Source organism: Barbus barbus (assembly GCF_936440315.1).
Source record: "Barbus barbus genome assembly, chromosome: 39".
Lineage (NCBI taxonomy): Eukaryota > Metazoa > Chordata > Actinopteri > Cypriniformes > Cyprinidae > Barbus > Barbus barbus.
Genome location: NC_136717.1, coordinates 9,689,390 through 9,702,794, shown reverse-complemented (window position 1 = coordinate 9,702,794; position 13,405 = coordinate 9,689,390). Strand labels below are relative to the sequence as shown.

At 37.0% G+C, this 13,405-nt stretch overlaps 2 protein-coding genes across 2 annotated transcripts; both read right to left on the bottom strand.

Moving 5' to 3' along the window:
- Positions 1–214: 214 nt before the first annotated feature.
- On the bottom strand, positions 215–2,202 carry ndufa12 (NADH:ubiquinone oxidoreductase subunit A12). Its single transcript, XM_079399008.1, has 4 exons — positions 2,058–2,202; positions 1,499–1,581; positions 1,314–1,401; positions 215–534 (listed from the first exon to the last, which is right to left on the bottom strand). The coding sequence occupies exons 1-4, from the start codon at positions 2,144–2,146 to the stop codon at positions 354–356; spliced, it is 441 nt and encodes a 146-aa protein (XP_079255134.1). The 5' UTR covers positions 2,147–2,202; the 3' UTR covers positions 215–353.
- Positions 2,203–2,766: 564 nt separating this feature from the next.
- Positions 2,767–12,713, bottom strand: nr2c1 (nuclear receptor subfamily 2, group C, member 1). The gene is made up of 14 exons (XM_079398681.1): positions 12,572–12,713; positions 10,991–11,098; positions 10,574–10,804; positions 8,988–9,066; positions 8,713–8,892; positions 8,456–8,603; positions 8,273–8,369; positions 6,814–6,992; positions 6,577–6,724; positions 6,366–6,487; positions 5,992–6,131; positions 4,392–4,529; positions 4,201–4,306; positions 2,767–3,723 (listed from the first exon to the last, which is right to left on the bottom strand). The coding sequence occupies exons 2-14, from the start codon at positions 11,042–11,044 to the stop codon at positions 3,549–3,551; spliced, it is 1,797 nt and encodes a 598-aa protein (XP_079254807.1). The 5' UTR covers positions 11,045–11,098; positions 12,572–12,713; the 3' UTR covers positions 2,767–3,548.
- Between the last annotated feature and the right edge of the window lie 692 nt (positions 12,714–13,405).

The window sequence follows — 13,405 nt, the reverse complement described above, 5'->3', positions numbered from 1 at the left end:
CTGAAGGACCATGTGACTACTGAAAATGCAGCTTTGCCATCACAGGAACAAATTACATTTTAAAACACACTAAAAATGTAATAATATTTCATAATATTAGTGTTTTACTGTATTTAATAAATGCAGAGGAGCTCTTATTGCTCACCAAGGCTGCAAGGTGATCGAACCTCTGACTCCATCGCATATATGATGCTCATTTTTCCAAGTGTTTTATGAACATGAATTTTGAAGTCACTCAGGAATAAAGACATTAGTTTTAATTTATTGATGATTATAAAGCTACAATTTATAGAATGCTCCAAACGGCAGAACTGGTCAAAGGTGGTAAAGGGAACACGAACAGGATGAGGGGATTATTTCTCCTCAGCTTTTGGTGGCACCCACTCGTGGATCTTCTTGCGAGTGGTTGAATAGGGTACGTAGCAGTTAAGCGTGCCACTTTTGTTGAACTGATGAACTTTGGCCAGGAACTTCTTGGGCTCTGGAGGGTGAGTGGTGGGAGGGTCATCAGTCATGCAGTGCAGCCAACGGTGCCTGAGAAAAACATCAATGAGAGAAAAACAGAAGATATATAATTGCACATTGGCAAATAAAGCCTGTGTTTGTCTGCTAATAATATTGAGCCAAAGCAGTGTGAATTTCTGTATAAAATATTATGCAATTCTATAATTAAAAATAATAACATATATATATATATACACACATACATACAAAAGTGCCTCTCAAACGTTTGGGATCAGTAAGATTTTTATTTTTTAAGGGAGTCTTTTCTGCTCAACAAGGCTGTATTTATTCGATTGATTTCTGAAGGATCATGTGACACTGAAGACTGGAGAAATGATGCTGAAAATCCAGCTTTGATCACAGGAATAAATTATAATTTAAAGTATATTCAAATAGAAAACTGTTATTTTAAATTGCAACAATATTTCACAAAATAACATTATTTTTTGTATTTTTGAACAAATAGACACAGCCTTGATGACCAGAAGAAACGTCTTTAAAAAAACATTAAAAAACTGACCCTAACTTTTGAGCAACAGTGTATATATAATAAAACTAATTATTTTATTTTTAAAATCTATTTTCCTGACCATTTCCAATGATTACCAAGAGAAATGTACCATATGGATGTCTTTTTACAATTCTCCTCTAAAAGTATTGTAAGATGTATTTTCAGGGCTAAATTCATTTTTCAGTTGCACTGTAAAAATTACCCAATGATTTACTCCAATGATTGCGTAATATTAAGTGCAAAAGATATAAAAGTAAATCCATAAAAGCACCATGCTAAGCACATCCAGATATATTACCATTCGGCAGGGACCATGCTGCCATCAATTTCCCACAGAGTGTTCTTGCCGTTCATCTCCATGGTGTAAATCACCCACCGATGACGGCCTGAAAGTCACAAAAATACACATTAAATGCACATTGAAAAATGCACATTAATAAGGCTTAAAACACAGTAAATTTGCTAAAGTATGCATACTCATACCGAAAAAGTATCTGTTGTCCTCATAGTATTTGTTGCCGTATTTGTCAATACCCACCAAGGCTCCTGTCTTTATATCATTCACCCTGAGAAAGACACATTTTTTGATCAATTATTAATATATTAAGCCTAATATTTAATGTAATAAGTAAATTATGTGAATAATACACAAATATCAAGAATAAATCCCCTAAAATATTTAGTGCAGGTCCAAAACTAGTAGTGCTCAATTCCTAATAATAATAAATAAAATGATTATATCATAATCATTTTGACACGTTTTATTAGTTCTAATTTGAATATAATTAAATATATTGTTTGTATGTACACGCACATAAAGATCTCACTGTATAAATAAAATATTTTACTGTAATATGCCTTGTTGTATTGTGACACCAGATGCAACATAATTACAAGAATTAAAATAATTACTCTGGTAAACACTGTCGCATTCATAACTTATGTGACAGAGGTCATTGCTTTGGCTTCAGTCTCTCACACTCTATGTTACAGCACTGTTTACCTATAAAGCTATAAAAACATATTTACACGAGTGACCCACCTGAGAAGCTGCAGCAGGAAGCCTCTAACACCGCCGTGACCGGTGAGCTGAGCCACGGCCCGCCGCACTATACTCCCGTACTCCGCCATAGCCTCCGGACTCTAAACACGGACGGACCGCCGCGCGCCTCTACCGCTCCCCCTCCACACGACCGCGCGCGACGGGTTCCGCCAGCACTCTTAAATTCATGCCAAGTCCTTCACACTGAGATGTATATTATATGTGACCACGGACCACAAAACCAGTCATAAGTAGCACGGGTATATTTGTAGCTATAGCCAACTTACAATGCATTGCATGGGTCAAAATGATCGATTTTACTTTTATGCCAAAAATTATTTTTGCACCCTCAGATTTTCAAATAGTTGTATCTCAGACAAATATTGTCCTATCCTAACATACATCTATGCAGAGCTTATTCAATTCACTCAATTTTAAATTGACTAGTTTTGTGTCCCAGGGTCAAATATACAAATTCTTCAAATTATAATCAGACCGAAAATAAAACATAATTTACCTGAAGCAATGAAACGAGCAGCAGTTCATGTTTGTTAGCCGGTACATATTCACCTCCCCATTATATAACAGCTTTTAAAGATGGAAATCATATTTTCCTTTTGCCACAATATCACAATTGCATTGACGCAAATTCTAACGATTAAATCTAGCAATGTTTTTAGCTTGGTTTGAGCAGATCACGTCTCTGGGTGATGTGTGTTAGCAGACATTAGCAGTTTATTAAGAAATATTCCAGGTGTTTCAGTGATAGTAATAATGATTTATAGTGCAAGCTTGTCCAGAGCATGTTTCTGAAGGTCTGGTTTACCCTTTAATAAAAATGCAACACAACACAAACATATTCATTATTTAAACGTTACAGAGTTCAATCACTGACTATACTCCCACACATTGAAGATTGCACTCAGATGGATATTTTGCCAATTAAATATAATAGAACATAAACATTTACATGCATTACATAATTTCCCATGACTTTTCCAGGGATGAAAATAAGATTTTTCTTGACTGTGGGAACCCTGTATATCACATTTAATGTGTTCATAAAAAAAGGAACAGTCTCCAACAAATACCAAAATACAGACATTTTCCCCCTTGATTGGACATTTATTATTCCTATATATATAATTCATATACATACAGAGAAAGTCAGTGCTTGGGGCAGGGGGCAAAGTTCTCTTTGGAACAAGTTCTTAAGAACAGGTTCCTTGCACTTCTTGTATCTTTATAGACACTTTTTCTAAACAAAGTACACTAGTACAATAAAAGCCAAATGATCCATCCGCAACAGTTGCGGTAAACCACTTTATCCATACTACATAACCCATAGACACAACCACTGACCAAATGAAAAACAAAAAGTCAGAACAAAATGATTTCCTCATTCAAAATTCACATGATTATATCATATGTTTCGGCTCAAAGGGTCTGAGCGAGCAAAGCTGATGGGTGTGGTTGCGGGCAGGGTTTCTGTCACTCAGCAGTGCTGATTGGCTGGCTGTTGTAGTCGGTAGACTCCATTTTGAGGATGTAGGGAATGATGCTGTCGATCTGAACGTTCCCGATTAGACCGGTGAAAAAGAGCTCTTCGGTCACCGCCGCGCTCATGAGCCGCAGAGCGGGCAGACGAACTAACAGTTTTGAAAGACTGAAAGAGAATTTATATTTTAGTTTAAGGCCCATTCACACAAGGACGATAACCATAAAGATAACGATAGTTCTAAAAATCGTTCTCAATATTAAAGAATAGCAGAGTCCACACCGCAGCTGTAACGATAAAGGCACAGAGAAACCATATCGTTGGAATCAATTTCAGAACGATTTTTTTCCAGCTGACGAACGATAAAAACATTGACAGCCAATCAGAATCCATCCTGCTATAACGAGCGCGAGAGCGGCATGCACTTAGAATAAATGGATGATATCGTCCGCTGGTGTGGACGCTAATATCGTTATCGTTCTTGGTGTGAACAGGGCTTTATAGTCAACTAGTGTATCTCAAATAAAACTAAATTTAAATTTTTTTTCCTAAATATTCAAAATGAATTAGACCATAACTAGGCATTTTATAATTGAGAATCTATGATGATTGGTTGGACAAACGCAAGCTAATATAGTCACTCACCGATATGTGTCCTCTGGATACACTTTGCTCACATAGTCCTGCAGTTCCATGTAGGCTTTCTCCTGAAAGCGTTCGATCTGAAGGGTGCCGTCCACACCAGAGTGATCTATGACAAACACACACAATCAACTCCATTCTTACTTACTCTCCATTTCTTTCATATTTTTCAGATAAACTCCAGTTGTGCTCACCTGGGCTGAAGAGAACCACAGCTTTGAGGTAAGCATATTCATATGCATCAGGACTCATGCGACTCATACTGTTACAAAATTCCTGCATACGCCAGATATGCTCCATGACTAGCTTCACGCGCTCCGGGGACAGTTTTTCTGTTGAACACACACACACATACACATCTCATCAAGTTAACTTCAATAATAATATTTATAACAATTTGCTTTAGTACAAAGGCAATATAAAAGCCAACAGTTTAGTTTTCTCTATACAAGAATGCTGCATTGATGGCATATTTTTGTAGGCCAACCCCAAAGTTAGTATCACCCTGGGTCCCTCGACGAATTTTTCCATTCGCTTTTGGATTATTGTAGAAAATAAGCTCTGTGACCAACAAAGGTTTATGATGAATATTGCACATTTTGCTCATTGTGATGAGTTTTGAAGGCTAAACACCCATTAAAAAAAAATTGATTTTGGGATGATGGAACTGAAAGTGATAAAATACTCAATTGTTTCTGGACCTACAAAGTAGTGATGGGAGAAACGAACCTTTTCGAAGCTTCGAATCAATTGAACCAATCGCTTTGCAAAATGATTCACTGTTTCGACGCGCTCAAAACACCACACGCTAGTAACGCCTGCTCATCAAAAGTACGTAAATGCAACAAAAACAGTTTTTAATACATTAAATACAATAAAATAATACAATACCATTAAATATGAAGTGTCTGTATAATTATGTTTTTTTAAAATATTTTATATTAATTCGCAGGGCTTTTTTTTGTTTGTTTTATGGAGAGCTTGCATATAGAGGCCAGTAAGAGACTATTAACTACTTCTCATCCTTTTAATTACACAAATGTCTTGTTAAAAATGTCTACAAATTGATGAAACTGATCCGAGATCAAGAAAAACCATAGATCCTGGTTCAATGGTTCACCGCTGGGGGGCAATCTCAATGAACTCGCATGATTCACGGTTTTAGCCCCCCAACGGCAAACCATTGAAATTTTCTGAAATCACATGACTTTGGCAGTTTGATATGCGCTCCGAACAACCGTTTCGAAAAAATTAATTCACAGACGTTTCGAAGCTTCAAAAAGCAGTGCTTCAAAAGCGCCCATCACTACTAAAAACATACGTCATCCCTACAGCACTCTATATCAATACGTAATATTTTTCTCACACAGTATAAACGAGAATAAGAAACAATTTTGAAAAATGAGAAACATTTAAAAAAAAAAAAAAAATGTGTAAAAACAAAACACTACCATTATGTAAAAATTACTTTCAAATTGATATAATATTGTAATTTCGCATTATAAATATTTTCGACATTGGTAATGAAAACTGGGTGGAATGTGTTTAACTTTCATAAAAATAATGTAAACAAAGTAGACATTCTTGACAGTCCTAAAATAGGCTTCATTTTCTTTATGCAAATTATATATATATATATATATATATATATATATCACAAATATAAATAAATAAAGTTTGCCTGAATTAAACAACTGACAAAAATCATCTGAATTAATCAACTGACCTAAAGTTGATTAGCTAACATAAATTAAACAGGACACAGAAAAACTCATGAGCAACAGATCCACATACCTTCATCCAGGCTGGTCTGTAAGTGGTTAATTATGGCTGTGAGGATGGTTTCTACATTCATAATGTGTGAACACTGAGCCAGACCTAAAGCAAACAACTCATTCCAGCAGGCTTTCATCAGCGTGATGCTGTTCTCTGAGCTAAACACCAAAAATACAGAAAATAAAATGAGAACACAGCCACAAGCTCACATATCAAATTATTACACAGTGCACTGTACACAGGAAAAAAATACCATTTGTTTCACTGCATAAGGGGCAACATATACTTTAAAATATATTAAAATGTATTGTTAGCTTATTTACATCTGTATTTAGAGCTATCTAGTTGTGATTGCCTAAACCTGGTGTAAACGGGATCATTAATACACTCACCCAAGGGCCTGGAAAGCTGGAATAGAGCGTGCCCAGTGCATCGAGAGGAAAAGCAGACGAGAAGCTGATTCACAGATGTAATTCAGATTCAGGAAGTCTGGCATGGGCAGCGGCATCATCAGCTACACACAATATTCAATACAGATTGTTATTGGTCCATCATTTTTGGAGTTGTAACTGCAGTGTGTGCAAGTCAACAGTGACGCCTGACCTTAAAGGGCACATGCATATCTGAGAGCAGAGGTCCTTCCAGTTCCAGTAGAGCAGTGGTCTGTTCATCAACCCTGGCAGCCCCCTCAGCCACCTCTTCCCCACAACCCTCCTCTGACTGAAGCACTTTTGTGAGCGTGTCAAAGGCCCTGGACACAAACAATCAGAAATTTATGCATAGACATTTACCTCACATCTTCCAGGCTTGATATTAGGTCTACAAAGTTGCTTTCCGCACCGTGTGACATCATTCGACTCATCCCTTTGAATGTCCGTCATAACGCTGTCATCGTTACTCATGGTCTCTATCCCTGACAGGTCGGCACTGCTGTCCATCATCTCACGACTTTTGCTGAGGTGACCGAGTGATGTGACCACGTTGGCCAAGGTACCCAGATCTCCTTGACTAGAATCATTCTACAGTGAACATCAATATACATTAATGAACATGTTGTATGTGTCCAGGTCAAAATGTGTCAGGCCAAAATCTGTCATAAAAAAAAAATAAAAGTACAAAAAAAATTCACAAATTTAATGCCGTTAAAAACAAAAACAAACACTAACTTTATGTAAAAATTACTTTGGTAATGAATATGCATTGGTAATGAAAACGCCGTGGAATGTGTTTAACTTTCATAAAAATAAATGTAAACAAAGGAAAAATTATTTTTCTTTATGCAAATTATATATATGTAAACTAAAATATAATAATATATAACTTTAGAGACAAAAATGCCAATCATTTACCGCTAATTACTTATCATATTCATATTATATGACTTATAATTCATATAATATATTCAAATAATAATTATATAAACTGGCAATTAATATTAAACTTTCCATTTAAATTAATTTAAATAAATACACAAGTTTTAATATATAAAGCTTTTAATTACTAAATTGCGTGTTTTCTTTTGAGCAGTCCATGTGACGTCAGGGGTTCAACTGTAATTTTACAAAGCTACAAGAATACTTTTTGTGCGCAAAGAAAACAAAAATAACTTTATTCAACAATCCTTCTCGATTTTTGATAATGGCGAAAGATGTGATTTGGAGGAAAATAATTGTTGAATAAAGTTGTTATTTTTGTTTTCTTTGCGCACAAAAAGTATTCTTGTAGCTTTGTAAAATTACCGTTGAACCCCTGATGTCAAATGGACTATTTTACTGATGTCCTTGCTACCTTTCTGGGTCTGGGAACATTTCAGTTGCATTGAGTCAGAAAGCTCTCGGATTTCATCAAAAATATCTTAATTTGTGCTCCGAAGATGAACAAAGGCCTTGCAGGTTTGGAACGACATGAGGAAGAGTAATTAATGACAGAATTTTCACTTTTGAGTGTACTATCCCTTTAAGATTTAAAGTTAGGCCCTACGTATTCTGTAGTATGCGGAAGTCTTTTTGTCAGGTGCTGATGCTATGGTGAATCGTAATATCAGAGCTCCACTGATCATGGCTTTTCATAGTCGTGGTGCACACGGTTAACTCAGAGTCAACCTACTCAGAGTGGACTGAACTAACTCAGTTCAGCTGTTCTGAGCCCCAAAACTCAGAGTTTCCCATCTCAGGGTAAGTCAACTCAGAGTTCAAGCTTTAACTCAGAGTTGGTTGAACCTCCTTATTGACCAGACTTAACAATAATAATTATATTTAATTTCAATAATTACAAAAAAAACAAAAAAAAAACATTTGACCTGATCTGGTGAAGAAGGAATTAAAATGGTGTTGTCAAGTTTGGAAAGAGACTGCTGGATGTTCAAGAGCATGTTGGAGTCCAGTAAACTGGTGGACCTGTGATCAAACACAGAGTGAGCGTTAAAAACAAACGAACAAAAAAAGAGATTCTATTTGACTCAAACACACATTCACATCCGTACCTGGCAGTCTCTTTTTCACTAACAAACGTTGGCATGGCGGCGAGAGGGCTGCAGAGGTTTTTACGGATGTAGATCTTTTCGATGGAGGGCGCACAGTTTGCTGGCTTCTCTCTCGACACCTCCACCGGCTTCCTCTCACACTGAACAGCTGTTGGAGGAATTTCAGCAGGTGAAAATCACAAGTCTAATGACAGCACAACCCTCCTCAACAAGCCGCATGCTTTGAGTCATCAGTCATGAATCTGATTTGGACTCACAGTCTTGTTTCATGCCGAATGCCATGCAGCGCTGCAGTCTGCAGTACTGACACCGGTTCCGATGGTGTTTGTTGATGACACATTCTCCAGACCCGCGGCACGTGTACACCAGATTCTTCCTGATGCTACGCTTGAAGAAGCCCTTACAGCCCTCACAGCTCACTGCTCCGTAATGACGACCTGAACACACGCACAATAACAGTACAGAAACATCTGTTTACAAAAATAACATAATCGAATTCTATTTAAAACACGACTGTGTGTGTGTGATTTACCTGAGGCCTTGTCTCCACAAACTACACAATACTCCACTGGAGGCTTCGTAGTACCCTGTTCTGAGCCTTCCGTCACAAACTGAAAAACAAAACATTCTAAACTATAAATATGAACAATAATACTGTGTAAATTACAAAAGGAAATACTGTATATATAAACGCACAAGAAATACAGATGATCACAATTCAAACTTCCATGAGATGACTACAATTATAGGGTCATTGCATACGGAGTCTGAAAATTTCGCACGTTAAAAAATAAATACGACCTCATGTTGTGTCAATCACGTCAATCACACTGCCTCCAAAACCTTCGTCTGTCATAAAAATAATAAAAAAATCGGATCAGGTTCGATTTTCTGTGTTTTCGCATCCGTAGCATGCATTTTGATAGGAAAAGATGATGAAAACGGAAAAACGCATGCGAAAATTTTGGAGTCAGTGTGCAAGGACCTTTAGTCTTACTCAAAAAAGTAATGTGGTGATACCATGGTACAGTGATGCATCAGAAGAACAACACCATGGTGCTTTGATTATTGAATAATGTTTTTGTACTGTAGTATTTATATGGTGTTGGAGACTTGACTTGCCATAGATTTCAATAGTTTGACATTAGCATGTTGCTAAGCTAACAGCACAACTCTCTAATGAGCCTAAAAGACAAACAGCACACACAAATGTTGAGTAAAACATTCCATTTAAATTACACCAAACAGAAATCGGTCACGCTTTATTTTAAGGTCTAATTCTCATTATTAACAAACCATTAACTACAACTTTTGCCTCAATAAACTCCTGATTGGCTGCTTATTAATAGTTAGTAAGGTAGTTGTTAAGTTTAGGTATTGAGAACAATTAGGGATGTAGAATATGGTCATGTAGAATATGTGCTTTATAAGTACTAATAAACAGCCAATATGTTAATAATAGGCATGCTAATAAGCAACGCATTAATAGTGAGAATTGGTCCCAATACTAAAGTCAGTGTTGGCTAGAATTCAAATTTCTCTTGCTTTGTCCGCTATACTTCGTACCGCTTTTTTTAAGAACAAAAACACAAGTAAAGGCCAGAGTATATTTAGTCTTTGATCGAATACTTTATTTGATAGCGTGCGTGAACACAGGCGATCCACACATGCGCGCTAGAAACTTTCATCTTCGTCCAGCGTCCACACAATTTCTCTATAAAGTAATGATGACCAATAAAAATGTCTTTGTACACTTTTAAATGAAAGTTGCAGTTGTCTATCGTTGTTGCAGTCTCCAGTAGTCATAGTACTGTTCTGGGCTGCGTTTCCCAAAAGCATCGTAAGCTTAAGTTAATCGTAGGATCTACAATCGACTTACGATGCTTTTGGAAAACACAGCCCTGTTTGTTTTTTGACAGCGAATCAATAGTCCAGTGTCGCCAACTTGTAGACTAATTCAAGATGCATACATGAGCTGATCATAAACAGTATATGCATTTAGAAAACTCAGGCTGGTGTGTGTATTTTGTGCGCACTATACACTCACTGAATGCAAAGTGTAGCGTACACATAAAAACCAAACTATACTTTGGGTTTAAACGAGTGGTGCCTGTTTACCTGGATCTGTTGTCCTGTCAGCTCAGGTGATGCAAAAAGCAGTTGATTGACAGCAGACCCATCAGCAGATGTTAAGATCACCTTGGCTGGTGAGTTCTCTTGTTTGATGAACAGTTTCTCCTGGTTGGGGTAATCCAGGTTAGCTAATATAAACTGCTGCTTGCCGGCTCCAGCCTGATCAATGGCTGTAAGTATCTGCACCTTCTGAGCCAACTGCTGCTCCGTCACAATCTGATACAACACATGACAACAAAGACCATCAGACTGAAACTTAATTACATTTACAGTAAGTTGCACTGATGGCATGAAAGTTTGTGTTGGTCTGAAAACATGCAACGCAGTTCAGTAAAATTAAATGTATTTATCATGGCAATTTTTTTTTAAACCTTTACTGTGTAAACATGCAGTGTAAGTCACCTGTAGGCCTCCATCTGCAGACACCAGCTGAATTCTGGGACTTTCTCCTTCCATGATACCGTTCTGTCAGAACCGAGGCTCAGCAACGCCCCATCAGCCACACGCCCACTGAGGAAAAATAACACACAACTCAAGATACTCTCAAGGATCCACATCAACCATTTGCAATAAGATCTTGTACAAGTCAGGGGGAAACTAAATATTACCAAATAATATTTCATGCATATCTATATTAATTTTTCAGAGTGTAAATTGGGGGTTTATACATATAACTGACTTTTAGAATGAGGGTCCCGTGCCAAAGTCTGTGGAATGTAAAAAATTGAAAACCCCTGGTACAAGTGAACAATATTTTTGGTGTGGTGTCTTTTGAGGGTTGCAAAATTTGCTGCCAAGATGCTAGATGCTTGTTGTGGATGATTACTGAGGCACTGCTACACAGTTGCACATCGCTGGAGACTTACAAGCCTAATTCTCCATGAAATTCTGATCTTTCTTTAAAGTCTGAGATCCAGTTTTATTGTTCCCCCCAGGTAAACATCCCAAGTTTGATCTCTTAGAAAAGTCCTGAGCATAAAGAGTCTGGGATGAATTACATGCCTAAACTTAATATTATGGTTTAGGGGTTTGTTCATATAATTACACAATGAGGTTTGCTTCAATGCTGAAATGTTTTAACCTATTTATTATAAATCAATTTGTTCATGACTTTGCAGTTCTTTCCATTCCATCATCTGTCTCACCTTAACCAATTATTTAAATCAGGTCTTTTATTATTAATGATCCATCTTATATGCTCTACACGTTTAAGTTTTCTGTTTAGTGTTGTCAATCAGCTCAGACTGATATAGAAATAGTGAAATCACAGTCATACGGTTAGCAGTAACGTTAGCCACATTAGCACACAAGCCAGCATCGCGTATTGATTTGAGCGTTTTTCAAGGAACTAAATGGCTTAATGATTAAATAAATGCGATCTAGCGTGAATGACAGCTGGGGGTCAGTAACTCATGTGGAATGTGTGGCTGTTGATCCGGGAAGATAAAGTTAGATCTGTTCCTGTAGGTTAAAGGTCATGATTGAAGGGTTAAAGCTCCCCATACATAACATACACAGAGGGATCTTCACTGCAGCAGCGCTTCACACACGGATTATAGGACACATCTAGTATCTTTAAAAATGTTGATCTTCAAATGACAAATTTATAAGTCCGAATGATAGTCTTTGTGTTATTTTGTGATCGGATCCGTTGTGTTTATCAGCGCACTGATAACAGATTAGCCAACTGATAGCGTTAGCCTGGTAAATAACCTAATGTCTGCATCCGATTTGTTATGATGTCCATTAGCTGCTTTATGTATATATTTATTGTTCTTAAATAACAAAAAAAGCTCTTACGGTTAGTTTAATCGCAGGCGTTTGCCGGTAATGATCGATATTTTCTGTTATGCTAGCGGCTACTATGCTAACGCGTGTTAGCAGGCCAGCTATCAACAATGCTAATATTCTTCTGAATTATTAATCCGAAACAATTACTGCAAACACAGCGGGCGTGAACAATATAGAAAGGGTTATTCTTACCCTGAACGCGTGAGAAATTATCCAACTACTGTGATGTTTTGATAAATTATCGTAAACTGACGGCTCACTGCAGCTACAGGAGGTCAGAGTTCGCGACCTGCTCAAAGCAGACCTGCACGTCTGCGCATGCGCAAATGCGCTCGCGAGACAGCTTTGATTTTAGTGAAAGTTGAGCGGTAGTGCATTTACGACGTTAGCCAGCATGATTAACTAGAGATCCTCATATCTTATAGTGCTTCTGGAAGACAAAATGATACATTGAAGAACTGGATGCACATTTGACAATAACTGTCCCACTTTAACCGATTGTTACATGTACAGTAGGGTACTACCAACATATATGTGACCACAAAACCTGTGTCAAGTTTTTGAAAGTGAGACTTATACATCAGCCGAAAGCTGAATAATTATGTTATGATAGGATATTTGGCGTAGATGCAGCTATCTGGAATCTGAGGGTGCAAAAAAAATCTAAATATTGAGAAAATCGCCTTTAAAGTTGTCCAAATGAAGTTCTTAGCAATGCATATTGCTAATCAAAAATTAAGTTTTGATATATTTATGGTAGGGAATTTACAAAACATCTTCATGGGACATGATGTTTACTTATTATCCTAATGATTTTTGGCATAAAAGAAAAATTGATAATTTTGACCCATACAGTGTATTTTTGGCTATTGCTACAAATATACCCCAGCGACTTGAGACTGGTTTTGTGGTCCATTACATATGGTAATGAATAATGCCGTTTGCTATCTGCTACTCCACTTTCTAGTTATATTTGTACCAGCCAAGAAAACATCTAATTAACTGCATAGAAACAATAGGAATGCA